We start from the raw sequence: 26912 nt of genomic DNA, 5'->3' as shown, positions 1-26912 counted from the left end.
CCAGAATAGAAGTGATCGGTTAAACCTTCATGATAGAGTTTAACGTTGAAAGTTACTTATGATGATTACCTCGGGTTATTCTGTCATTAAAGAAAAGAAAAGAAAATTAAAGAAAATAAAGCAAAGCAAAACAAAAACCATTGTTCCAAGGAGACTGTGATTTTTGGCTATAGAGTTAAGATTTTACGTACTTTACTAATGCAATTCTAGTTTCCAGTTAGCACCTTGTAGTTATAAGTTGGTACAGCGTTATAGGACTGTGTTCTGAGAAATTAAAAAAGGAAATATCTATATATGTTAACATTTGGTCACAAGACAAAAATACTAATTTTATTTAACAAATTCCTTCATAAAATTCAGCAGAAAATATCAAAGATATATTGATTAGAATGTCATCAACAGTGAATTCATACTCCACAGAGAGCTGAAACAAGTGTTTGAAGACCGTGAGGGATTTAAACTTTGTGCATTTATACTCTTAGAATACTCATCCACGTGCGAGGTATTTGCCTAGGGAGAGAAACTGTGTACGAAGTGTGGTGTGTAACCTGCCTAGGGCTATATATAGTATCCTAACACGGTATCAGTCTCGTTGACAAGATCCTGAGTAAACCAACCAACGTTTTTTTTTTCTTTTATTTCTCCGTCAATGAGACGACCTCTGATTTCGTATTGTGCAGGTTTTTTTTTCTTTCTTCAAATGAATACATGGGCTCTGGTTTCATGTCTGTCTGTAAATATCAATGATATTTAGTGAATAACTTTAGATACCATAGTAACGACATAATCGGAGACAATTATCGATGATATGAAAGCCTCTCGTCAGTTTCCTTAGTTGAAGAAATGGCAGAATGGATAAGAAAAATTTCTCTTTTATGCAAATTTGTATGATATATCCAATAAATTAATTTTGCATTATTTTACAACATTACAGTAACAATTGTATATTTTGAAAATATAGACACGATAATGGAATACCTTTATTTTCTTTTTTCAAATACATAGAAGGCATACTATTGTATTTTGTATTGAGGACTCCTCTGGAAAGCAGTGCTTCTGCACTGAGCAGGACTACCTCATTAAAGATGACAATGATAAAATTATAAAAAAAGCAAACAATATTTTAAGATTTGCATCCTGATTTAAAACATTTAAAATGGTAACTCCTGAATCGCCCTTACATCATCTTATTATTGTTTGTCAATTTGAAAGCGCGATTTTTGAAACTAAAATATGATTACAATTTTTTGGCAGATTATTATAATATAAAGCATATATGTATATAAAAAAAACCCTCTGATTTGAGTGGTTGTACGTTTATCTTTGGTGTTAGTGCAAATGATTATAATTTACTTGTTTCTTTGTTGTCAGCCATATATTGTTTCTTACTTTGATATGTCGACAAATCCCTGAAATTGTTATAGTAGTGTATCATTTTCGTACTTTAATGCTTCCGTTCAAACTCTTGTTTTGAAAGCTTTCCTGACACATTAACTCAGTGTTTGTTCTCAGTTTCATTTGTGATAAGGACTGATTGATCCTATTCGATTCATATCAGTTCCTTGTTAACCAAACATAAATCAATTCCATAATTTAAGACAATGCATCGAAGGAGGAAATCAGGTATTCAACAAACACACACACACACGCGCACACACACAGTCAGACTGACTCATATCTGATTCGTATCGGTTGAGGGACTAGAGAAGGAATAAATGAAGGAGAAAACAAATCGAGAATTGCCACTATTTTGAAATAATAATTACCTGGCAACTTCTTCAGGCTGATTAGCTTTTGGCCATTTAGCAGTGCCTGACAGCAAAGCATATGTGTTCTGACTTTCAAGTGTCTTAATGTAACTCTATAGTACGGTAATGATCAGTGCATGCGTTTGACATTATAGGCTAAACTGCAACTAGGGAAGTGAAAAATACGGAGACAGGCAGAGAGAGGGAGAGGGAGAGAGGTGGGTGGAGAGAGAGCTTTTTAGTCCATGATTCAGCAAAGAGGCAGTATTATTACATCGAAACGTGTTAGATATTAACAGGAGCTCTAAATGACATTTTCCTGATTGTATTAGCAGATTACACGTACATAACGTGTAGTTAAGTTGTTATATTGTCTTGTAACGCGCAACCCATCATTGGTGTGGTTAGAAGTATCATCTCCCCTTTAATTCAAATACTTTACAAGACCCTTTGCGGTGGTAATGTAAGCCGTCAGTATAAGTAATTCACCTAATCCAAAGCAGACCAGTCTGAAAAGCTTGCAACTTATGAGGTAATTAGACATAACTATTATGACAATTGAGTACTTGTAGCCGCTTTAATAGGTAGGCCACCTCTTGTCCTTTTCACCAGACTGAATAGATAATACCCAAAGATTATTCGCTTTGCAAACTTTTTCATCGGTTTAATCACGTGTTGTATTAACATCTGGTTAAGAGCGTCCTTCTGCATTGTCCAAAGAAACCCGACTCAAGTTAAACGTCAGGCAATGAAGAAGTAATCTGTTAGTAAACGGTTCCAATAACACTGGAATAGTCCACAATAGAGGTCCCCATTGACTATAGATACCCTTCCACTTAGCATCTTTACACCGCAGGCGAAGTGAAGGCTAGGCGAGGTATTTTACGTGTCAAAATCCACGATAGGCTACAGCCTGGGGGTGAATACCTTAGTTTAGCAGGAGAGTTTTAACAGTATTAGACACACTTCGCTACAAGGCAATTTAACATTTAGGATATATGAATAGAGGGAGAACGGAGGTTAAAAGTAAGCCACGTTATATAAAACACCTAAAACCACTACTAAGAGAAAGCATTCTTCAAAGTCTGTCAGACATGGCAGTATATAATAGCTTTCTTTATATATACCAGGTATACAGTATTCAACTAAACCCTATTCGCTTTGTGCAGCCAAAGTCTATTGTGGTAAGTATTATATTGAGGGTTTTTGAATAAAACAATTCTCATTATTGCATGTTTCCTTCCGTTCCATTGTCAAGTTTGGTGATAAAATCTATTATTGTTTCTTTGAAGTTTGTAGCCATTTTCGGGGGTCTTTTTTTTGGGGGGGAATGGTCGAGCGATGAGAGTATTAGACAACAGATTGATAAAAATAGACATACGATGGCCTTGGTTTTATTTATTTTGCAGTAATATTGAATAATAGAATATGAATCAACCAATAACAAACGATTTATTTATCTAAATTCACCATTGCTTAACAAGTCTACTAAAGAAAAAAATATAAAGAATGATCGACAGTACAAATGTTAAACTTTCAACAACAAAAACAGGTCTCAAGACAAAATAATGGCAAGGGTTATATTTTAATCCAATTATTCTGTGGACACCATTCCAAGTGATACTGTACGTAATATACCTTACAGTATTTCCATGTTGTACGTCCTCTTTTTGTGTTTGGTTTCTAGCAACTATTTATTCTTACAATACTTTCTAACTAAATCATCTCTGCTTATCACTACACCATCACATGACACAAATTAACACTTTGATGAATACCAAAATACGACTGAAAACTTCTCTCTGTTTCCTCCTCGGCGATTTTCTTTTTGTACTTTTTTTTCTAAACTAGGTAATCAGTGCAATAGGGTGATATACCTACATTATAGCACTCCCATATCTAAACCACCGAAATGTAATCCCCCAATGAATTCTATTCTTCGGGAAAAGAGGCGAGATCTTAGCAATCAGAAGCAGACCTCAATCCGATTTGTCCCCAAACTCTTTACCTATTCATAGCCGATTCTTGAGATGAAGCGCCTTGGTTTGCTTAAGTGCTTCACAACTGTGAAACAAATTTGAAGTGGAAATGGATTAGTGTTTTCCCTTTCCGATTTCAAGTGGGTAAAAAAAGAAAGTTCTGCTTGTCGACACGCCATATGTAACCATGTATTTCGATTTACAACGATAAAGTTTTTTTTTGTGGATTTTACTTTTCTTATCGGTCTTCATTCCAGGTGTACATGTCAAGTAAAGTCTTCAGTCTGTGTAGGAAGTACACTGGAGTGTTAGTAGTGAGACTGCGTGACGTGGACCGATTGTCATTTTGAAACATTAACAAAAATATTGATGCTGGTTATGTTATAAAATATAGGTATTAAGTATTAACCATTCGTGACAATGTCGACTTGGTTATTTAACGGGCAAATGGGAGGGATGGAAACTATTGCTTAGCTCACTGCATTTGTACCACAAACCCATTAATATGAAAATGAATTTTTAATGAATAATATTTAATAAAAGTCGTTATATATGTTCTGTCTCTTTAACTCAGAATTCAACAAAAGGTATTTCAAAGGCTATGATGTATTTAGGTTTGCATAGCAAAATTCACTGTTTCAGAAATTTGTGTGATAAATAATAACACAGATTCCTGTAAGACTATCCTCCCCATCACCACCACTCGAGAATAATAAATAATAAGAGAAAAATAAAACTTCATCAGTAATTCTAATAGAAGCTTGTTTGCATTAACAGACATATACCAGTGTCTGTTCCATAATCCGATGGATTTTATCTATATCCGAAGACAAACGCCTTATATATCTTTTGCATCTTCACAACTGGTATACCTATCCGCTATTGCCATCTAGTACATACATGAGACTTTGTCTTCATAACTTAGCATCAGTGACTCGGAAGCGACGGTGTTCATCTTATTCGTATGTTTTTTTCTTACTGACTAGCGGTACGCCTCATTTGGTAGAAACGTCTTTTAAGATAAGGTATTGAGCCAGTGTTAATCAAAGCATTCCAGAAGTGAAAAACGGTTAAGTAAATACTAAAGGAGGAAAGGTTTTCTGCGTCTTTGATGAACTGTTCAGGATTTTTTTCCCTTCTCCTCTCTCTCTCTCTCAATAGAATGAGGTTTCTTGCAATTCATGAATCTATCAAGGGAAAACAGGTTGCTTTTGCGAGAACGTGTTAAGTGAATTCCACAGGATCTTAGATGAATAGCATAAACACAGACAGATATATACTTAAATTATGTAACATTCAGAACACAAAACTTTCGGCAGTGTACAATAAATACTGACAGTGCTACTTAACAAAACATGGTTCAGAATAACTTAAATTTGTTTCGATTTGTTCAAGACAATGATAGATTTAGATTTCGATTAAAATTATCTAATAAATTGGAGTGTTTACATCTCTTACAAGTGTGTCAATGTGTTTCAATCTTACACATAATTAACTTAATTCAATCACAGGTATACTTACCGACTTAAAAATATGATTATTATTTTTTTATGACAGGGTGAGGTTTGGAGACACTGTAAATGTTATTAGGCAAATATATTGCATGTTTCTCTTCCCCCCTTCCCTCCCTTTATTTACTTGCAAATTTCTAGCTTTACCTAAGTATTCAGTAAAATATGTTAATAAGTATCGATTTAGCTATGGCGTTTGATAGCAAAACACTAGTTAAACTCAGTTTCATACACCTTCAGAGTTTCTTGTTTTTTTTGATACATATTGCTTATTTCGTTCCTCTCCATTGTTTTTATTTTTCTATTCTGATTCCCCAATATTTGACCTTGTAGTTCCATTCTATTAGTTTTACCGTAGTCTCATCTTACTGATAGCAAGCTAGCTTGTTTCATCATAACTCGCCGTTTACGAAAGAATATGATAGTCAACCGTGCGGTTAATTCCTACTTGACTCTTCCGAGGTTTTTTTCTTTATTTCCGCTAATAAAGCTTACGAGGTCTACATCTATGAATTTTGCTTTGTATTGATTTGTTTGAGCACATGCTTGATAGTTTGTTAGGCATGAACAAATCGCAAAAATGTCTCCCTAATAAGACCAAAACCGATTATTCTGCCGAATCAACATGTTGAAACAACCCGTAGGCGCATATATACTTACATGTCAATAGGCAGATATTGAAAATGCCAGCAAAATCGCTTCCCGAACATGGCGACTGTATAACTAATTCTTCTGTGCATCACATATGACGATGATGATGATATGTAACTTGTATTCACTACACAGACAACAACAAATGAAAATTTAGGGAAACTGTTGGTTTCCAATAAGCACTATGAGATAACATCAAATAAATAAATGAAGAGAGACACATATGAGGTATATATATAATGATATATCGATGTATTTATATATATATATATATATATATACAGTATATATATATATACAGTATATATATATACGTATATATATATATATATATATATATATATATATATATATATATATATAAATATATATATATATATATGTATATATATATATATACATATATATATATATATATATATATATATATATATATATATATATATATATATATATATATATAACAGAAAAATGGATGTTCATTGGACTGAAAAGTTTAGTACAAATCTTTCCATATAGTTAAACTCACAAATAAATAAAAAACGCAATCATGCAAAAGATATTTAACTCGAAAAAGAATTTTTGAATAAATTTACATTTGGTTAAGTGATATGCGTTATTTTCTACATTAACAAAAGAAGAAGGGGCTTAATTTATACAAGTCAACCATTTCATGGTGAAACGGTGACTGGTGGGTGGGTGTATAGATTTCACTGCAACACGTTTTCTGCAACACTTTACAGGCGCGGTTAACTGTTAATTGTTCTATATACTCATACGTCAAATAAATACGTCAGAGATTTCTAGAATTTTATAATATTGTTTCTGATTGATTCCAAAGGCCATTTTTGTTTTTGTAGCTCAGTAGAATTGTTCTTTTTATTTTCGTACTAGTGTTATAACTTTGTTTAACGTAAGGAAGGATAATCTCTACTTTTGTGTGTGTATGTGTATGTAAATATGTCTTCGTATTTCAATGTGTGGCAACACTTTATCTGTAAACCTTTTCGTTCAGTAAACTAAAGTTTTAAATATGAAATATCAATTCGAAATTGTTATGTTTCATATTTTATTTTTTTGTAACAGAGATAACATACCAAAGTTATTAGTTTAGTTATAAGAACCAGTTCAGGAGACCAGGAGTCGCGGGGGATGTTTCGGTGTATTTGAACTTAAACAAAGACGTTTCTTGTTCATATCTATAACAAGAAGGAAAAAATTTGTCAATCGTCAAAGGGACTTAAGATCGAGAGAAAACATCTCTCAGCAGCGAAAGAGGAAAAGGGATTGGCTGCCAAAGCTATTGATGTTATTTTATAATTTTCTAAGGCTCACTTGTAGCACTTGTACCAAGAAAACAGAAAGCAAAGAGACGCTTCTACAACATGTCGATAAGCAAATCAGAACAGCGCTACATTGCTTAGACTTTATCAAAAGTGAAAGTCAATAGTTAAACCTTGCGGCTTTGCTTGACTGTAAAGAGCAAGTATTATTCCCCTCACTCGTAAGATGTTCAAATGTACAGTAGTACACCATGTTATGTTCATGAATGTCAATAGTCTGTTATTCAAACAATGTTGAACAATGTTGTTCTCAGTGAAGTGTTTGATGTCTTCAACTTTGGCATTTCAGTTTAATACAATTGAATTCATAAATCACTGTTCAGTTTCCTGTACTAGTGCAACAAAGAGAGAGAGAGGGGGGGGGGGGTGGGAGAGTTACAGCAAAACTTTAAAGAATTAATTCAGGTGTTACTGTTTGAATAAACACTCCTTCGTGTATATATTAAACGTGGCAATGTTTAAGAAAAACAGCTGCATAATCTTTCAATTGTAACCAAGATTCTTCGAATTTCAAAACAAAAATATGTGAAGTCAGGGGAAGCGATCCACCCACACATGGTCTGAAAACTGACCTTCTAAAATATAAAGGTTTGTTTTCCAACAAAATACACGGTAGCTTTCTCAACAATATTTCGTAAATAACCATATTTTAAACGTCAAGGGGAAAAAAAAGAAGGATTTCAGGTAAACTCCTACTCAGATATCTTGAGTTTATAAGTGTTATAGTTCTTTTTTAAGTCTGTGAGATATCTTATTTGATATCACAAATATTGATACAGCAGTCTCTGAGTTCTGATCCATCCTCCTATATCATAGTCTTAATGAATCATAATATCTACCTGGCTCACTTCTCTCTGTCTGAATTCACTAAACCACATTAAGAACGAGGTGTAATTTCTCTCCGTGATTTCACCATTAACTCCCCGGGCCTGTGGGGTTCTTGTGGCGACGAGGACAGCGGGAGTCGACGGGTTTTCAAGTTAGTATGACTGACTGTTCTTGGAAATATTCGTGTATTTGGATATGGGGAATTGTAGTCGGTGGGTAACGTGACATAACGGCTCAGCTTCTCTGAGTGTTTACAGGTCTTTATCTAAGCTCAACCATCACCGGTAGGTGGTATAACTCTTTCTGAGAAAAGGTGTGACTCTTACCCCCTTTTCCTGAATCTTGAAAAGTTACAGCCCTCGCTTTTTCTCCCTTCCCAAAGCCTCTCAGAAAACCTATAGTAGCCATTTCGATAGTAAACTTGAGTTCAAATTATTTCAACATTCAAATTGTCTTCAAAGTGAGCCATCCATTAAAAGGCCCATTTGATGTTGTTTTCAAACTGAGGTCTTTGTAAACGATAATGTTCTCTATGTTCAAGAGGGAAAGGGGGGGTGGGGTCATTTTTTATTAATTTGTTGGCTAAACATTGATTGAGACGTGCAATATGTTATACAAAGATAAATATATTTCTATGAAAACAAAGAAGTTATTTGAACCTTGATGTCTTAATGTGATTAAGTCAACCGAGATAGATTATGTATCTAACAGGTGAGAAGAGTCAGTTTGGGCAAAATAAATTGCGTTACTTCTAAATATACATATAGTTTCAAAGGCCTTAGTGTATCTTGTTTCTCTATTTTCTTGGAGTGCTAAAACACAAACCTTGGATTACACGTTACGTTAGCAATGGATCATAATATTTATTATATTACTCAGCACATAAATGTGTCATTAACCTCTTAGTTCCGTTCTTGTTCAAGTATGACTAACTTTATCACCTTATTAGAGACGGCCAGAGCATTTCGTCCGAAAAGCGGTAACTTGTCAACACCTCTAACGTGTAGGTAATGAAGTCACTTCACAAAATCTTGTTCGTTAGGGTTTTTCAGCAAACTTTGAGCCTTGATCCGAACTAGCCGTGTCCTGCCCAGGTGACTCAAAGCCAATTATAGGCCATTAATTGTCTAATGTTCATTAACTAAATAGCGGTCACTTTTCCTCTGACCGAGGGAATACGGACGATCAATTATAGTGCCTCACGATAATGGGTCAGTAACCTTGGGCCATACTAAGTAACCCCATACAGTGGAAGGCGCACGCGTTTAATTGTTACTTAGTGATCCCATGCGCAAAAAGTAGGCTGAAAGGAAATATTTCGTTTGCAAATTGATTGTTTTCAATCGGGCTCTTTATTAATGAGACCGAAGGTGACATAAAATCGATCCGGTTCTAAGCATTTCCGACATTGTGAATTAAACTGGGTGGTATGCACATGATAATATAGGTTAAACTTTTTAACTTTTCCAACTGATTGGGTGTGCTTTTGTTTGTCTTAAAGAAACGTTAACAACTCTGTGACCTTAAGGGTCGTATGAGATAATCCTAGGAAGCTGTAGATTTCATTGTGAAGTTCGCAAACGAACCTTTACCCCTCGCTGTGTGCGGTGTGTTGTATTATCACTTTTTCATTTAAAAAATATCGCTGTTCACATCTGTCGAGAAAAAAAAAATGTTTCTTTAACCAAAACTGAAAGAGCAAGAAAGGGGGACAATATAGGCGTTTTTAATGCCGTGTGGAATGTGTTAATTTTCGGAACGTAACTTACAGTTAATGCTAACGTGGTCTTTAGCAGTCTAGACATGATAAATAATGTTTCTGGTTGTTTGTTTTTATGGCATTGCTTAGTGTAATTGTTCTAAAATCTATTGTTGTTTCTAGCTAGCTATCTAGTAGTAGCTAAACTCTTATTGCAGTAAAATGTCCAAGTTGCAGTGTTCATTTTCTGTCCGTCCATCTTCCTCCCGATAAATATCGCTAGATATTTTTTTATCTTCTTTTTCGAAATTTCGTCCCATTGGTTGATGTAATATGAACCATCTCAATTTTTGGATAGGTGCAAAGAGTAAGACGAACAAAAACCAAACCATCTCAACTTTGAATCTGTCGATGACTTCATGTCAAAAATTCTTGTTTTAAATCATCGTTCTCCCCAAGAAAATCAATCTTTAAAGATCCGTTACTTCCATATGATGAGAAATGTCGCATTCAACATTGTCATATTTAAGTTCATTCCAAATTGAAGGTAAGCTTCAAGGAAAGTGCATGCGTTCTTCATTTTATGAATATAAAAGATCAGAATATAGAGATTGTCCGGAACGAACCTTAAAATCAAAGCGTTAAGTTCATATAACTCCTGTCAACAGAATGGAATGCTAGTCTTTCTCTGTGACCTTTGACACTTAGCATTCCTGCTTCAGACTTCTATCAATATGAATTCTCAGATTTTATTTGAGCTACTTTAGATGAAACACCATTTTGAGAAGAAAAATAAACTCGATTTGATTCATTTGGGAACCCCTTGCAATGAGATGTTTGACACATCGGGTGCAATGTAGAAGGATTTACCAGCACATAAAGTCTTATTCCCTAAGCACTACACAGACAGCATATATCTATATGTCTGTGAAGGTGAAGGCTTTTAAGGCGCTGTCATAGTTATATGGAATTTCAGTTTTCTGATCTCATATATGTTTCTAAATGCCTTCATCAAATTAATGTTTCGAAAAGCAATCGCAACATACTCAAACACTTACCGTTTTGTTTTTCTCTTGTTTATTTCAGTTTCATGCATTTTACATATCTTAACAAGCGAACGAAATCAACCACTTAATCTACAGTTGACTGAATTATGTATTGAAAGTTTCACAGATTTGGAGAAATATTGTGCATGAATTGTTCTTGAAACGGATTCCAAAATTTATCATATAAGTCAATTAGTCATAAGCAAAATGCTGGGCGTGGGGGAAGATAATACATTAAGTGTTGGTCTTATCTCGAGATTAATATTTTCATATTGAGATTAATATTTTCATATTAATCTTAAGTGCGATTTCACATTCAGTTATTTGCGGGATGAGATTGCTAGCATTGTTGCTGACAAATTGAAAACAACCAAACTGGGAGGGGGAACAAATTTAAGCGATCATGATCAACCCCCCAAAAATTCCGATCCTTACTTTGATAGGGGGAGTGATAGATAAGAACCTATTCAATCTGTCGAAGTCACTTATTCTCATAGCAGTGAACTTAGTGAATCGTTTGAAGTTTATAACTCTCAGAATACCACTCATAGCTTTCAGACGGTACCCTAAGCGTCCTCCTCTCGACGGTACGCTGTTCACTCCATACCCCCCACCCTACCCCCTCCCCTTCCACCCTTGAAGCGTGCTCAAAGTTTCGTCATTGTTCAAGCGGAGTTTATCAATGAATTTGACTATGAACAAAACAAGGAAGATAAGTGGGATAATCTTTCTTTATAATTAATTATACTAATTGCTCCAAAAGAAGAGATGAACTTTAGTTTTGGTCGAATGAAACTGAATAATGTGTAACTTGACCTGATTTAAGCATCAAACTCTCATGGAGTGTGCACTTGAGAGTCATTTACAAGTAAAGGGCGTCCCCAGCAAAGTGATCCCCGTCTCTATAGACGAACATCTCTATCCGGAAGTTATCTCTTGTTCTACTCAGTCAGAAGAACGTTTTCATCTTTGATCATGAAGGTACCACTTTGAGGGGATATAAACAGTTGTTGAGGTAACCACAAGTGCTCTTCTGGAGATCAATGGATCTAAATTCTGCCTGATGGAATTCAAAAGTCATGACTCAAAAAAAAAAAAAAAATTCTACTCGATATAATAAAATGTCCGAAATGAATGAATAAGTTTTAAGCGCCTTTTTGTTTGGTTCTTTAAACGAACCGAATATGGCAAATAATATCAAGAGAAAAAGGAAGATAAGTTGATGAATAGAAAAAAGAAAAAAAAAAGAGAATTGAAGATATGGGTGTCTGGCATTGTGGAAAGTACAAACGTGATGGGAGAATTCAGTTGTAGGGTACGGGAAGGTTCGGAGAGATCTTAAAATTCCATAAGCTGTCAATTATAATAATCTAGCTTATAGGGTCCCAAGAATACCCAAATTCGGTGCCCTCAAAGAGTTTGGAGTCTATGAAGTCTTTACCAGGAGAGGGGAAGGGGGGGAGGGGCTACAAATTTGATAAAACATTGATCCTGAAGAGAACCTCATTAGGCCAAATACAACCCTCAGTCATAAACTAGAAAGTACAGTTCACATCATTTAGTGTAATTAATAGTTAACTAATTAACTAATTAGCACTACTTGCAACCTAGGGTTTCTCCTTCTTCTCGCTGTTTGATTTTTGTTCATTTTAAGGATGTTTCTCTGAAACCACTCATTTATTGACAGATCGATGTTTTTATATAAAATGACAAGTTAGCTCGACATATTCTAAGCAGTGTAGATCTAGATGAGATTTTTACAAGCTAACTTCAAACTACTATTCATCAGCCTTACAGGATTAATGAACGTTGGCTTAACCATAAATATTTGAATGGTTTTATATGTCAAACCAAAGTCTTCTTTTTCAGTCTATCATAAATACCCAGTAATCGTAGACTGCAAGTGGGTCAGCTCAGAACTGATCCCAGGGATTAGGAACCTAGAACGCATGCTGGGTGACCCTACAGGGTCACTGGCTCCGCAGAGTTGAGGTTGATAACCTTAGGTATCGCTGGATTGATAAGGAGACTAAATGCATGTACACCTGATTAATGGTGACAACAGATGTATGGGATAGGGTATTCTTATTGTCACTAAATGTCAAAGAATTATATTCCCAGATCACCTGACTCATGTAACAGAATTTAGAACATTGTCCACAGTCTTATAGACTCAGGGACATATATCACGAGATTATTTCTTACATTGTATCCATTAAACTGTCCTAAATATTATATACCAGAATCATCTGCATTGTTATTGTACGTCATGTGGGGAGGTTCACCCCTACATTATACTATACAAGGGGATGGTATATTTATAAATGAAATTGTCGAAGAATTTACTAACTGTTGATACAATTTTGTGGGTCATATTTGGAAACTGCTTTTGCTGGAAAAGAAGTGACACAGTTATCGTATATTATAATTATCATTATTACTAAGTCATATAGTAAGTCTTATAGACTATAGTCAATCTTATATAGTAAGTCTTATAACAAGTCTTATAGCAGTCTTACAGTTAGTCTTATAGTAAGTCCTATGCTAAGTCATATAATAAGTCGTATGCAAGTCTTATAGTAAGTCCTATAGTAAGTCTTATAGCATGTTATTTGAAGAATCACAGGTACGCATTACATTTCGAGTTCCCGGGTCGTTCCGAAAGAAAGAAAATTCCCCAAGTAAGGTAAAATATTTTGAAGAACTTATACATTGCATAAAATATTGGTGATAGCAAAAACGAAAAAGACAAAAGGGGTGTGGACTAGTCTACTAAGGCTACTTAGCATGGGGTACATACGGGTGCCGGGGTGTTGGAATAGGGTGGGGTGGGGTGGGCTGTGTTTTGTGGAGTGGTGTTCAGAAAATTTGTAAGATTGCTCTCTGTGACAACATGAAATGCTGTAAGATGCATTGTAATACTAGTTATTTGCCTCTTAATCTCATGAGCAGTGCATTTCTCGTCAGACATCTATCAGTAAGCACTTACTAGCTTTGCTTAAACGAATGACTATCGTCCTCTCAATCTATGAGGGGAAAAAACCATCCCTTATAGTTCTAAGTTACTTGGTTCGTCATAAATGAAATTAAGAGTTTGGTTAATACTAAAAGAAAACAATTCTTCAAGCAAGAGCTATCCTGGTATCTCACAAAGACCAAAGAGTGATTACCAGTTTTTTTTTTTGTTTTTTTTGAAGCTTTAATTTATATTATCATGGAATCAGTAACGCTGTCATATTTCACTAACTTTAATTATCTTTGATCTTTTCTACCGTCGGGGCCAAATTTACTAAGACACCTCTACTTTCTCGTATATACCAAATCACTGTTACCAGTTTGAACGCTAGTAAACCCCTCTGTGGATTGAATGCTTACTCACGCCCGGGTGTTTTTATCAGGAGATATGGCCCCGGGGCTGGTTTTCCCCGCCGTGTCTAACTCAAGTTGGGAGTTGGATGATTGTATTGTGCCCAGGTATGCTACAGTACACAGAACATTGTACATATAGTCTCTTTAACAATTTAACACGTTTAACGTCATATAGCCAAGTCGACTTCCTTAACGTCACATCCCAGGGTTCGTGAACTCTGTTCACCCCGGACATTGGCCCATATAGCCGATATTCGAAGTGTTGCTTCTGAGTAAAAAAGTTAATAATTTGAAGTTTATGGAACGGCTTAGCAACCAGTATATAAGCCTTTAATCACATCATCTTCCCATTCTTGAGCTCCCCTGATTTTTGTGGTGCTATGCAGTTCTCATACCATGATATAGGTTTGACAGAGTCCTTATAAAGAAAAGCAACCACGTGTATATTTCAGCTTATCAAAATCCTATCAACCCTTAAATCCGAGTTTTATGTGATTAATTAAACAAGAACCAGAGACATAACTGAAACGGAACGTTTGGAAAACAGGGGCAGGTAGTCTTTATGACTGCAACCCATTTCAGCTAGGTTTACCACGGACCTGTCAAGCAAGGATAAAATTCTCTATCGCCTTTAAATCCATCGTTGAACTCTATGGGGTCGTATTTCCGTCATAGAAAAACTTCGATCATATATAAGAGGGGTATAAAAACTAGGTTGTTTTTTGCAAAAGGGCAATTTTTTTTCACCCCATATATTTCGTCATCAATTAAGTATGTTCCCAGATAGCAGTCCGAGTAAAAAAATTATCCAATTACGTTAAATGACCGAAAAGAGGGGTTTTTCATTTGGTTTTTTGTCTTGAAGTTTTATGACTGACCTTCGACGGATTCCCTGCCATTTATGTTAGTCAATATGTACGTATGTCTGATTGTTTATGAATATATATGGTATTCTCTGCATCCAGCCGTATGGTCGCTCCCCCCCCCTTCTCCTCCCCTCCCCCGGCCCCTCTCTACATATTCCCACTTGGCATATTTATATGCCGTATATAGCGTGATAGTGGAAATTCTAAGAAACCCGTTCCTGCCGTGGAAACTTTGAGGATGGGGTTCGGGGTTGGGGTCTACTAACTGCCGTTGTAGGTCTTAAATATGTTTTCTATGGCAGTAATGAACCATCGAATCAGACTGAAAATTAAAACTGAGTCGAACTGAACTTTTTGCATCAGAACAAGTTTGAATTGTCAGTTTTAACTTCCTTCATTTGATCAAAATAAGAACGACACAGGGATATTTCTTAGTTTGATTTTAGTATTGTGACATTTATGATTTCCCTGACTTGTTAATATCACTGATGTAAGGTTGAATCAATCGTGTTGATATTTCCTTGATATCATTTTTGCCCTTCAAGCAAATTAATTAATGTGGTTGGGTATTAAAGCGTTCGTTTTTTTTCATACATATAACCAAGCTTAACTGGAAGTAATTAGTCACTATAGTAGGCTACTAGGACTCTAACAAGTCATAAATTAAGACCCTTCCGGAGAAGGTCCCCTCCAACAGGAAGATGATGAGGATTAAACCTTCATCTTAATTTTCAATTATTTGAACTGATGTTTCTGTAACGATCTAGCGCCATTCGACTCTTCCTTGATAGATGATCGACTTACGAGTTGCGACATTTAACTGCCACGAAAGCTGTGTTGAATTCCAGGTTGAACTCGCTAACAGTCCACATCTTAAAAACAATATCCAAATTATGTATTACATTTAGAAGAATGTCGTGCGCGTGCTGGAAAATCTTCGGTCCATCTGGGAAGCAGTGTAAGCCACATGTCCATGGGTACAGTTGCTATGAACAATTTAAAATCAACAAGAAAACACCATACACATATTTCAACATATCTAACACATTTATGTTAAATTACCTTAAATGGAGTTTCATATGTGTCGGTGAGGGCTGGGTTGACGAAGAGGGGATCTATAGGGCCTGGCAAATCATCTCTCTTACTGCTGTTGTCAAGTTGTCATATTTTAATTCTTCATATGTTTTGCTAAGAAAGAAGAACGCTTATCCTGTGTAGACTGAATGCTTTTAGTACCCATTCTGCGAATAAACTGTCAACAAGTCGGGTCCTATGCAGGGGAAGGTTTTTTCTAATTGAAAACTAGTATACGTGTAGCGTCACAAACAAGAATTAAACTATTGATAAATCAATGCACCCTTGCGCTAGACAGAATTGAACCGACTATATAAACACGTCACAAACAAAGACTGTATAACAAGTAGCGACAATAGAAGGAATGTCTGGATTTGGTAAAAACATGTTCCCCTTTTGTAACCTGATTGCGGGTATAATCGATTGATAGGGGGGTTAACCCAAATGTCACCCCAGACGCCAATTTGTGCACAGCCCTAGTAAGCATCGGATAATATGTACCCAACGACTTAACACATTCATATTATATATATATATATGTATATATATATATATATATATATATTATGCATATTCATAACTTTGAATATATCTGTCTCTGTTTAACATTTTTAATTATTCTTTTTTAAATTATCTTTGAGTAAATCTATCATACATTACTTAATGTATTCCATATAATTGATCAAGCTACGAATTGTCTGAAATTTATAGATATAATACATATTTTTGCCAGTTTCGATTGGGACTGGTGTTGAGAGTGGATCAACATATATATGGATCGTGCCCAGGCTGTTTCTTCGGCCACTTTCTTAAAAGTATCAAATTTTTCAAAAATTGATACTGCCAGAAACAGGTTGTTTCTTCATATTTACTAAATGATATAGATAGTGTCCCTATAGGCCTGCATAAAACTACAACTCCGGCATATAATAATAATGTCCATTCTTTCTTTGTTTTCCTTTTCCTCCAGGGTGGACATGACGATTCTTCTGGTTATTTACACGGAGACCATCACTCAGTTATTAAGAGGGGTAAGTTAAAAATCTTTGTTGTTCATTACATTCAAAAGTAAACGAAATTTATACACTTCAAAACAACTGGTACATGACATCATGTACAGGAAAGTATTAGGTTGTATATAACTTGTAAGCAAAGAAACTTTCAATTCCTGTGTGGCATTGCTTACGTCACTATAGACAATAATTGAGTTAAACTACAAAATGAAGATTTGTTCACATTAACTTCATATTCATCTTTTTTTTTCAAAGATTTTCGCTGATATTCCATTTTAAATTCATTGTTTTTTAAAGGTGACTCTTAATTAATGTACTTTTCCCCTCCTGCATTTTTACCGAAAGATGTGTCACGTGATTAAAAATAACTCCATTCCTTTCACGGAAAGAAGTGGTTTCATTCAAGCGAAAAGAATGGTTACAATATTTAAAGACCAACTATGGAGACATTTCGATGAACATAAAATCCCACCATTTTTCATGTATGTAATCCTTAACTGACTCCAATCACATTGCTGTAATTAACTTTACCAATTTCGGACGTTAAATAAGTGAAAAATGGGACGAAAAGTCAGCTTCTATTTCAGACATTCCTGAAACATTCCTAAGACATCAGGTGACCATGTGACGTCAACGTTTGTATACCTCACTCACAACTATACTTTTAGTGTGTAAAGTCGTATACTTGAGCTGCCAAAAACATCAACGATATTACTCCTTTTTCCTCAAAATGTCACAATTCTGTGTTGTTGGAGGTTGCAGTTAAACCTCATCCAACAAAAGCATCAGCTTTTTTAGATTTCCGAGTAAAAGAACCGACGTAAAACGCCGCAGACTTTGGATCAATTTTTTGAGATCCACGCGGAAAGATTTTTCAGCACCCGGAGTATCTCATGCCCATGAGTCCACATGCATGACCCTGCTTCTGTGTATGCTGCAAATGTCTCATTCTGTGAAAATTATGTACTGTCGATAGCTGTGTCGGACCATGGTCGGACATAGCTAATGTGAAATTGACCGTAAACACGCCCTGGACGTCCTTACATGTAACATTATATCACGCAATTGACAGTAATATATTTACTGTAAGAGATGACCGTATATACCGTGCCAAGGGTATAGCATTGTTAGTACATGTACGGTAGTTAGTTACAACTCTCGCCGGCGTTGGCTCACAGCATGTGTAAATAGCCATGTTAGGATTTATCTATTTCATTTGTTGTATTCCAGTATCGTGAGTTCCTGATACATGTGTAATATTGTCCGTTCTGTTTATTCCGACATCTGCATGGTCCAAGGAGTTGAATAAAAACGGTAGTATGTAGCGATCGGACGTTTTATTTCGTTAGTGACTGTCTTGTGATTGTGGGATGTTAGTACTGGGCAAGGCTTGTTTCAACTAGACCTAACTCTATGGAATTACACAGACTCACGGTAGATTTTCGCCCAGGATTGAACAAGAAACGTGGATTAGGATATTCACTGCTAAATTTGTTTATTGACAGGATACTTTTTCTGTGTTTGTATACTTTTGGATATTAAAACGAGTAAGTACTATGTAAGTATATTGTACCGTACGGACCTATTGACGCTACGCTATGTAAAAGATGCCTCTATTTGAGTGGAAATTTTGCTAAGAAAATAAGCAATTTAACTAAAATTTCTGCTTATAATTGTCTTAAAACTTGTTGTTAACCTTCATGTGTTCTTGTTTTAAGCTAACAGCTTTTCAAACGCTCGAAATTGGAAATCAAAAACAGTACAATTGTTCGCTATCTGTGTACAAAAAGTGCCTATATCAGCGTTTGATTTTCGCGGTATACAAACAATGACGTCACACAGTGACCAGAGGCTCCTTTGGGTCAATCTCTGTTTTCAGACATTCCAGAGGTTCATGTCACGTGACTACCCAAAATGTCCATTTTCGTGGTCGTTTTTGATGGGTTATAGTAGGTTTTCGAAGATTATTTTTTACACATGTTGATTATGGGTATGTAAACTCCTAAATTAATGGAAAATCTCAAGAAAAAAAATTGCCTCCATATTTGGTCTTTAAATTATTCAGGAGCTACTCCGCTAGTCTGTTACTAATACCTGAAGCAGACTTGGTTTCCGAATAACGTGTCAGGAATTGTATCCTTCCTTACACATAATTTCAAAAAGTTTCTCTCTTGCAGTTACTCACATAGTATAGTTTTTAAATAAAGCCATACTGAACGACTAGCGTATGGCTGATACATATCAAGTATACTATACCATAAACTCATTGAAACACATTAACTCAAGCCTATTTTCATTTTTGTCGGTTGCTTACATTTATTTCTTTCATTTGGAATCCAAACAAATTTGTCTCATTTTGTCACAACTATAATTTTCTTTTATCTACATAGTACATACACTGTTATTAAATCGCTTGTAATTGCTTCCAACTAGAAATCAAATCTTGCATTTTGCAATTTGAAAGGATACTGCGTTTTCCATCACAATTCTCTTGAATGAAAAATATTTATCGACCAAGGTAAATCTAGGCTACATTACTGAGAGACGAGATCTTACATGAAGTAGTATAAAGTAGATCCTTTTGTAATTTTTGGAAAAAAATTAAGAAACATATAGTAGAAATGATATCAATAAATATAAACTATATACGCACCTATTTCTATTTCTATTTATTTATACATAAAGCAAAAGCTGTTTTCGTCAAAGCAGACAAGAATTTAAACTTCCTCAGAAATAACTTTAAATATACAAATTTTATTATAAGTTCCTCTGAATATTTGTAAAGTTGTCAGTAATCTGTTGTGTCACAGTTTAACGAATACAAGAAAAGAGGATTTGACATGAATTAAAATCTCAAAGTCGACATTGCCCCCCCCCTCCACGCCCCAGCCCCCACCCCTTCCATAAATAATGAAATCATTGCAAATAATTTACCTGCAATACATTTTCCTAGCTTTAACCGCTCTCGCAATCTTCTTCAAAACATTATTTATGACGCTTTGTGTTACCTCGGTCAAAGGCAGGAAAATGGTGTGATTTTGTTCATCTGTCGAATGGTCAACGTTGCAAGTCAACGGCAATCGAACCCTCTGACCGATCATCCTCATAATTTAATGCCTCGGGGTCTCGGGTGTTCTTTTTATACCATCATTTTTAGAACTCTTGATATCACGTGTTGTTGAGGTGATAGCGCGTGAAATAGTGCGCGCTAAAGCTCGTTGTATTTGCGCAGAATATGACACCTGAGTCTCACATGGGTAAATGAGAGGCAAGGGCTGTTGATGACACCGCGAAATTACATCAGCATGAGTTGACGACGACGGCGTGCGTGTTGGTATAAGTCACCAAGGTATGCACTCCGTTTATCTTCGACCCTATACCAGAAAGAACCAGGTTCATCACCGAGTAGCCTTTTCATATTTTTGACTTTCTGCCATTATTTCGCACTTGTGAGATTTGAGTCTATATACAGGTATTGTGCTTTCTAGAGCGGAAAATCGTTGAAAAGACCAAATTGTGCTTATGAATGCTCGCTGATATAAACCGAAAGGTGACCTCGGCAACTTAACAACGTCCCCGGTAACTCCGGCCATCGACCCGATGATGGCAAGTTGGAGGCAAGCTACGAACGTGTAATCCCCCTTTCTCTCTCAATATGGGTTTGACAGCCATCGTCTTCCTCAGAGAAGATGTAATAGACGAAACTAGAGAGAATTAAGGGACATGACTGATGAATTTATCAAGGCGTGTAGTACCGAGTCCAATCAACCTCTTGGATGCCTAATTAAGCGGCTACCATCTTCGAGCTCTGAGCGAGACTGTCTTGCTTTTTTAGCGAAATGAAAAAAAAGGGGTTTTTACTTTGTTTTTATAGAATTAATGGACGCAGAACACTGTGAAGTGTTTTAGAGATTTCAAAGTACATCAAGTAAAAACAGAGATATTTTATACGCTGTAGACAGATCTCCTAGCTGAGCTTTGGATCCCTCTAATAGGTTTTCTGGGGAAATAAAAAAAAATTGCAAGTCTTTCGAATACGTTTTGTTAGCATTACAGTCGATTTAATTTACTCGCACTGACGAATCTAAAGGCTTACCTCGTCAATGTCTTTGCTAAAACCGTGACTCTTGGGTAACAGGTTAAACTCGGCATATCATTAACGAAGAATATGTATCTGGAAAAAAAATCCATTTACTGACTTACATTAATATTCTCAATGAAAAGAACATTTCTTGGAGGATTCGGTAGCATTCTTTAGATATTGTCAGCACTATATAAACATATATGACACTGTCACACGTTGAGTAGTAACCATTACCCATATACCTTTGGTTAAAGAAAGGAATCTAGCATATTCTTTTCATTACGTAAACGTCACTCATTTGACCTCCCCCCCCATATGGTTACATTGTTTTTACTTGTAATATAATTTTCTTTGACATGACTCTAACCCCAAAATCAATGTCTCTTTGTCATAACATGACATTAGCTGATCACATACTTCTTATCCATGACATCATGTGTTATTACATGACAAACTGCTTCAATACATAACTCCTTTCATTACATGATACTTCTTACATGCCTGTTACATGTCGTTTTATGACCCTTGTTTCATAATCAGTGCCTCTTGGGTAACGCATATTGGTTAATTATATAACATCTTATACTCATTACCAGACCATTAATGTCTTGAACTTCATGTCCTACAGGTACTCATTAAACGGGCTCACCAATGACATGAAAATCTTTTTCGTTGGATGATTCATTGTGTTCTGAACATTTTCCTTCCATAACATAATGAGCCAATTAAAACAAAGTTCTGTATCTTACTTTTCATTTCAAACATGAAGAAATTGATGTTGTTCTACATACACTTTTTGACAACGAGTTACAAATATTCACATTCGCACGGAATCATTAAACATTTGTAACTTCATTTTGCTCAACTGCAAATATGTTAATTTTATATAAACCCGGTGTTAATAGTGCATGAAGCTATTAACATATGCTGCTGAAATATGTACATATTTCCGATGTAAACATTTCCAAGCACTTTTTGAAATTTACACTGAAAACAATAGAATTCCCTGATGTCTTCAATAACAATAGTTTCCCAGTTAAAAAACTTTGGTGCAAGAACAACTCCTGTCATTGGTTGAATTCCGCTTATTTATTATTGTTACTTTTCATCATGATCCACTTCAAACTGATATCAGCTTTTATAATGTTACATTGTAAAGAGATCAATACAGGTTACGTAATCTGATTCGGCACTGGTAAAAAAACCAATACATTTCATCCCAATTGATCACTCCCCAAATACCAACCATATATATGTGATCATAGAAGATATGATTATGAATAATTAAAAACCTCTTTTTACGTATGTAATCGTTCCCACTTATTCGGTAGAAATTCTCTCGTTTTGGTGTAACCCACGACTTCGTGCTTAGCTGCGCATGACGCATTGTAAATCCAATCCGTGACAATGACTCTCCTACGAGAATACGAGGAGGCCTGCTGTTCCATTCCATCAAATTCCCTCAAAGTCAGAGAGGAACGTTATAAAGCGGAGCATTTCTAAACTTGTTTGAACATAGACGGGAAGCAAGGGTTTACCTGTTCACTTTCCTTGTCAGTCTATTACACCTGAGTGGGTTTTTTGCAGTCAAAACTCAATTAACATTATTTTTCAGCCAGGTGAGTTTTCTAGGCGATTGGGTTAATTTTCGCCATTTCTTGATCGAAATTTCGCGCCTCTTCTTTTTGGCTACCGCTACCTGTCAATCACCTTGTGTTAGTACACTCACCTTTATTAGCAAATCTGACAATAGATATATTAAGAGTTGCTGGATATAATGCGATAAATGAAGCAAGACAAAGGAGAAGGATCCACGCGCCATAGCAGGCATGCGCTGGTCATTTTCACAACTTTGGTGTGTTTTCTACTCGATTTCACGTAGACCCCATGTTGGCTATCACTTCATCCATGTCGTAGGTAATTTTGGAAATGACAACACGAGGCTGTTCAATATCGGTCAATTTATTAAAGCAGTCATGATCCGTTCCCTTTTATTTAAATTGATGATTTAAGCAACAAAAAAAAAAAAAAGTTCATCGCATCTGCGAAGTAATCCATCACACATTCGGTTTTTGTTTTGTCGGTGTGTGTGTTTGTCGAACTGTCTTGGCTGCGGACGGCCAAATCCTTGAATTGTCAAAAAGCCACAAATAAACAGAACTGCAAGCCTCGTCGAATGGAAGATATAAAGTTTAATAGCTGCCGTGAATATTCTAATTTTGTATGTACATCCAATACGATTAAATCATACATGTACCATGACTTTGGAGCAAGAGAACATGTCATGAGATACAGTATATACGGTTTTCAACATCGTCCGATTCGGTTAGATTGAATAGATGTATGGTTTTCCTTAGATTCATTGCTTCTTTCTTTCGTGAACTTTTACTTTACAAAATCTGTATTATTTTGGGAAAATTGTGTTTACATTTCTCGTTTAGTTATTGAGCACTTGTATTACCAGCTACATGTTTTAAATGAAATCAATAATTGATCTGAGCATACTTTGTTGGCTTCTAAGTTCATAAATAGCTGTACTTACATAACATATCAGAGGTACACATAGAACTGTTGCGACAATATGCATAATACAATGTATACAATTGACATTAAAACTAGGTCACTGGTTGACCTCAACGAAAAGATACAGAGAATTATATTCAAGTTTGGATGTGGGAAATAGACAAACAAATTGCTCTGGTAAACATTTGAGAAAGTCCAATTATATCATAATGATATAATATCCGGTTTCGTACAGGTTTAGCAAATTCAATATGAGTCACATGCCAGTATTAATATCTCATGTTCCTGCACATTAAGGATTTATGGTACATTTGAAAAAGTAGTTCAGATAACATACCAAGTATGCATATCTTTGCAACTAAATTTCATGCAAACTATAATGACCAATTTGAAACCTGAAGAGCATTTCTACCTATATATATATATATATATATATATATATATATATATATATATATATATAAGCTCAGTAAAAACAAGATATTAACATTAATGATAATATTAAGGTTATTGGCTGCTAATAAATAAAAAACTAGCAGAGAATCAGGATATAAGGATACCTGGGCAATTATTTGAAGATAACGGGTGTATCCCCTGCATCGCTGAAGACGTGTGATATGATACACCTAAGCTTCCTGTGGAAGGGGATCTAGTGCAGCCAAGCAAATAAGTGCCCTATTGGGATGATCTGCAGAGGTCGCACGGTTATCCCTGTCCGTGTACATCCAGAGAGAGTCTGCTACTTGCATTACGTGCAAGCATGATCTAAGAATTGTGCTAAAAGTAAAGTATGAAGACGAGGATTATCTCATCAGCTCGTTTCATTTATCTCTAATTGATGTAAGCTGCAAACAAAAAGAGAGTATAATAACCCAAATCCCTTGCCATTAATAGCGCAAGCAAATGGTTGGACAAAATGGCTAGATGATATATTCCTTTATCGCTACAGTCATTGAATATCCATCAGCAGTCTGTCATATCAAACCTTATCGACAATTTAGTACATTTCCAAAGACTGGATTGATGTTGCTTAGAAGGGTGGACAGTGGCTATATAATGTTTTACTAGCTACATAGGAAAAACGTCTATTGAACAAGATATCTACACGACAGCCAATTCTTGGTTAAGGTCCTCCAAATGATGAAGGTCGTAGGAGATGGCCTCCATGGATGTGGTTGCGTTTCATTTAACATTACCAATGTACTAGATGTACAACAACTATATTTTCATCAAGTGTGTGTGTAGTACCTATAGAAATATGGAAAGATGGGTCTCACACTGCATGTGAAGATGGTGCAAGTATCTGCATGGAGTGTTGCTTTTCGAAAGACACAACCGGCAACCGACATTGAATCGTTGGATCTGAAACAATTCCCCCCCCCCCCCCCCCCAGAAGGTTTGGGTATAACATAATACCACAAGCGTCTTGGTAAACTTTGCAAATAAGATTTTGTGAGAAGTCTTCTACACTTGGTTTGTCTGTATTTATTTCCGCGCGTGTCTAGTGAGATGCAGAACTATTTTGTGGATATATTGAGCACTGCCGTTTGAACACAAACATCAAAAGTATTGCTTCTGCAGTCTGCTACAAATTACACAGCGAAACCAACATAAAAAAGTATTTTGCACTAATCGATAAAACATTTTCCTTCAAGGAAACAATATTATACAAGTTGCAACCGTCCTAACTGTACAGCAACCGATCGCTTCGTGTTCAATATAATATGGACATATGAAAATATCAAAGACGTACCGCTGTTTACTACCCGAATAGGTTTGTGTGTAAACGAGTGCGTGCCACCGGTGTGCGGTGGGTCTTAGCAAATACAGAGAGAATTGCGTAGCGAACCTATTGTATCTCGGCACTAAATTAAATATTTATATCGGTTCTTGTCGTACAGTGTTGTATTCAGAATCCATTGTTCTGATAGTTGATGTGTAAGCGAACAGTTGATACTCATTAGATATGACACCCTGTTGTACTTTCGCCCGAGGGGCAACGAACCCTATGAATAAGTTCAACTGTTATAAAACGATTAGCAGTAAATTGAGTATGAAAAGAAGATTGAGACGGATTTATTATATCACTAAAACCAACTGTTTATATGTCATTGTAATGAACAAATGGATTGTATATCAAAGCAAATCATCATATTAGATAATTGACTGTAAACACTGTGACATGGAGGCCTTGACAATGCACGAAGAAGATATACAAAAATGTTCATGATATGGTGAAGATAAAGGTTGTAACGAAAACAACATTAAACCATTTTAAACCTGAAGTCCAAGTACAGAGTTACTGGGTTTGCTCTACTTGAAAGCTCATACATACGAATAATAGTAAACACTTAGTCCTCCAAAAAAATATGACACGATGCAGTGAAAATTGTTAATTTTTCTTTATTCTTTTCTACATATAGTGTACCAGGATACATCATTTCGTGTGCAAGGTAATATACATCCACCGTTGTTTCAATTATGACATGTTCGTTTCATAAAATCCATCCGTCCAAACATTTTCACTAGTATATACTCTTGCATGGAAATATAGTCATCATAATTGATTTCATCTCTTCACTACTCATAGGTCTTACGCTTTGCTTAACGTTCATTCTAGTAACATATTTCACACATGACAAAACACCATTAACGCATCGGAGAACTGAGCTCAAAACGGCTAGTTGCTACACACTCCCCCACTTGAGTTATGTTTTTGGCAACGTCGGGCGACCGTCTGTTAATCTTTTTCAAAATCATCGAATGCACTATGTATTTAAATATACATATATTTAATGTCCCGAGTTTCACTAACATTTTACACCTCTGCTTGTAAGTCTAATCACAGTCGGCTGTGCCTTACTACACACTTCCATGGATTATACAGCTGATTTTCACTTCTGTCATGTTATTCACCTATATACTCACTAACTATAGTATATGACCCTATACACATTACAGGTCCTTTGTTTCGATTTCTCCCCAAAACACAGGCATCATCTGCATATTCTATCTCTCAACTTCCAAAGTAAAAATCCGTCAGTCCGTATCAATTTCTCGATTTATCTTCCCAAACGATTTCCATCGTTAACTTGGAAGAATTGGTTGGACTGCTTATTAGTAAATGCACCGCGTGATAGAGAAAGCTTTCTTGCTCATTTCCGCTGTCATTTGCACG

The 26912-nt window shown here is 35.7% G+C and overlaps 1 protein-coding gene across 4 annotated transcripts in view; it reads left to right on the top strand.

Annotated features, from left to right (window-relative positions):
* LOC139973474 (transcription factor AP-2-alpha-like) overlaps window positions 1-26912 on the top strand; it is a 146201-nt gene that overhangs the window by 95540 nt on the left and 23749 nt on the right. For 3 of the 4 annotated variants that reach the window (XM_071980172.1, XM_071980173.1, XM_071980174.1), the window contains 2 exons: window positions 17085-17145; window positions 26158-26187. In XM_071980172.1, the coding sequence (XP_071836273.1) occupies window positions 17085-17145; window positions 26158-26187 (91 nt within the window). The remainder of the gene's footprint in view (window positions 1-17084; window positions 17146-26157; window positions 26188-26912) is intronic. The other variant, XM_071980175.1, reaches the window with a different exon arrangement.

Source organism: Apostichopus japonicus, chromosome 9 (genome assembly GCF_037975245.1).
Source record: "Apostichopus japonicus isolate 1M-3 chromosome 9, ASM3797524v1, whole genome shotgun sequence".
Lineage (NCBI taxonomy): Eukaryota > Metazoa > Echinodermata > Holothuroidea > Aspidochirotida > Stichopodidae > Apostichopus > Apostichopus japonicus.
This window is presented reverse-complemented; position numbering and strand designations above follow the sequence as displayed.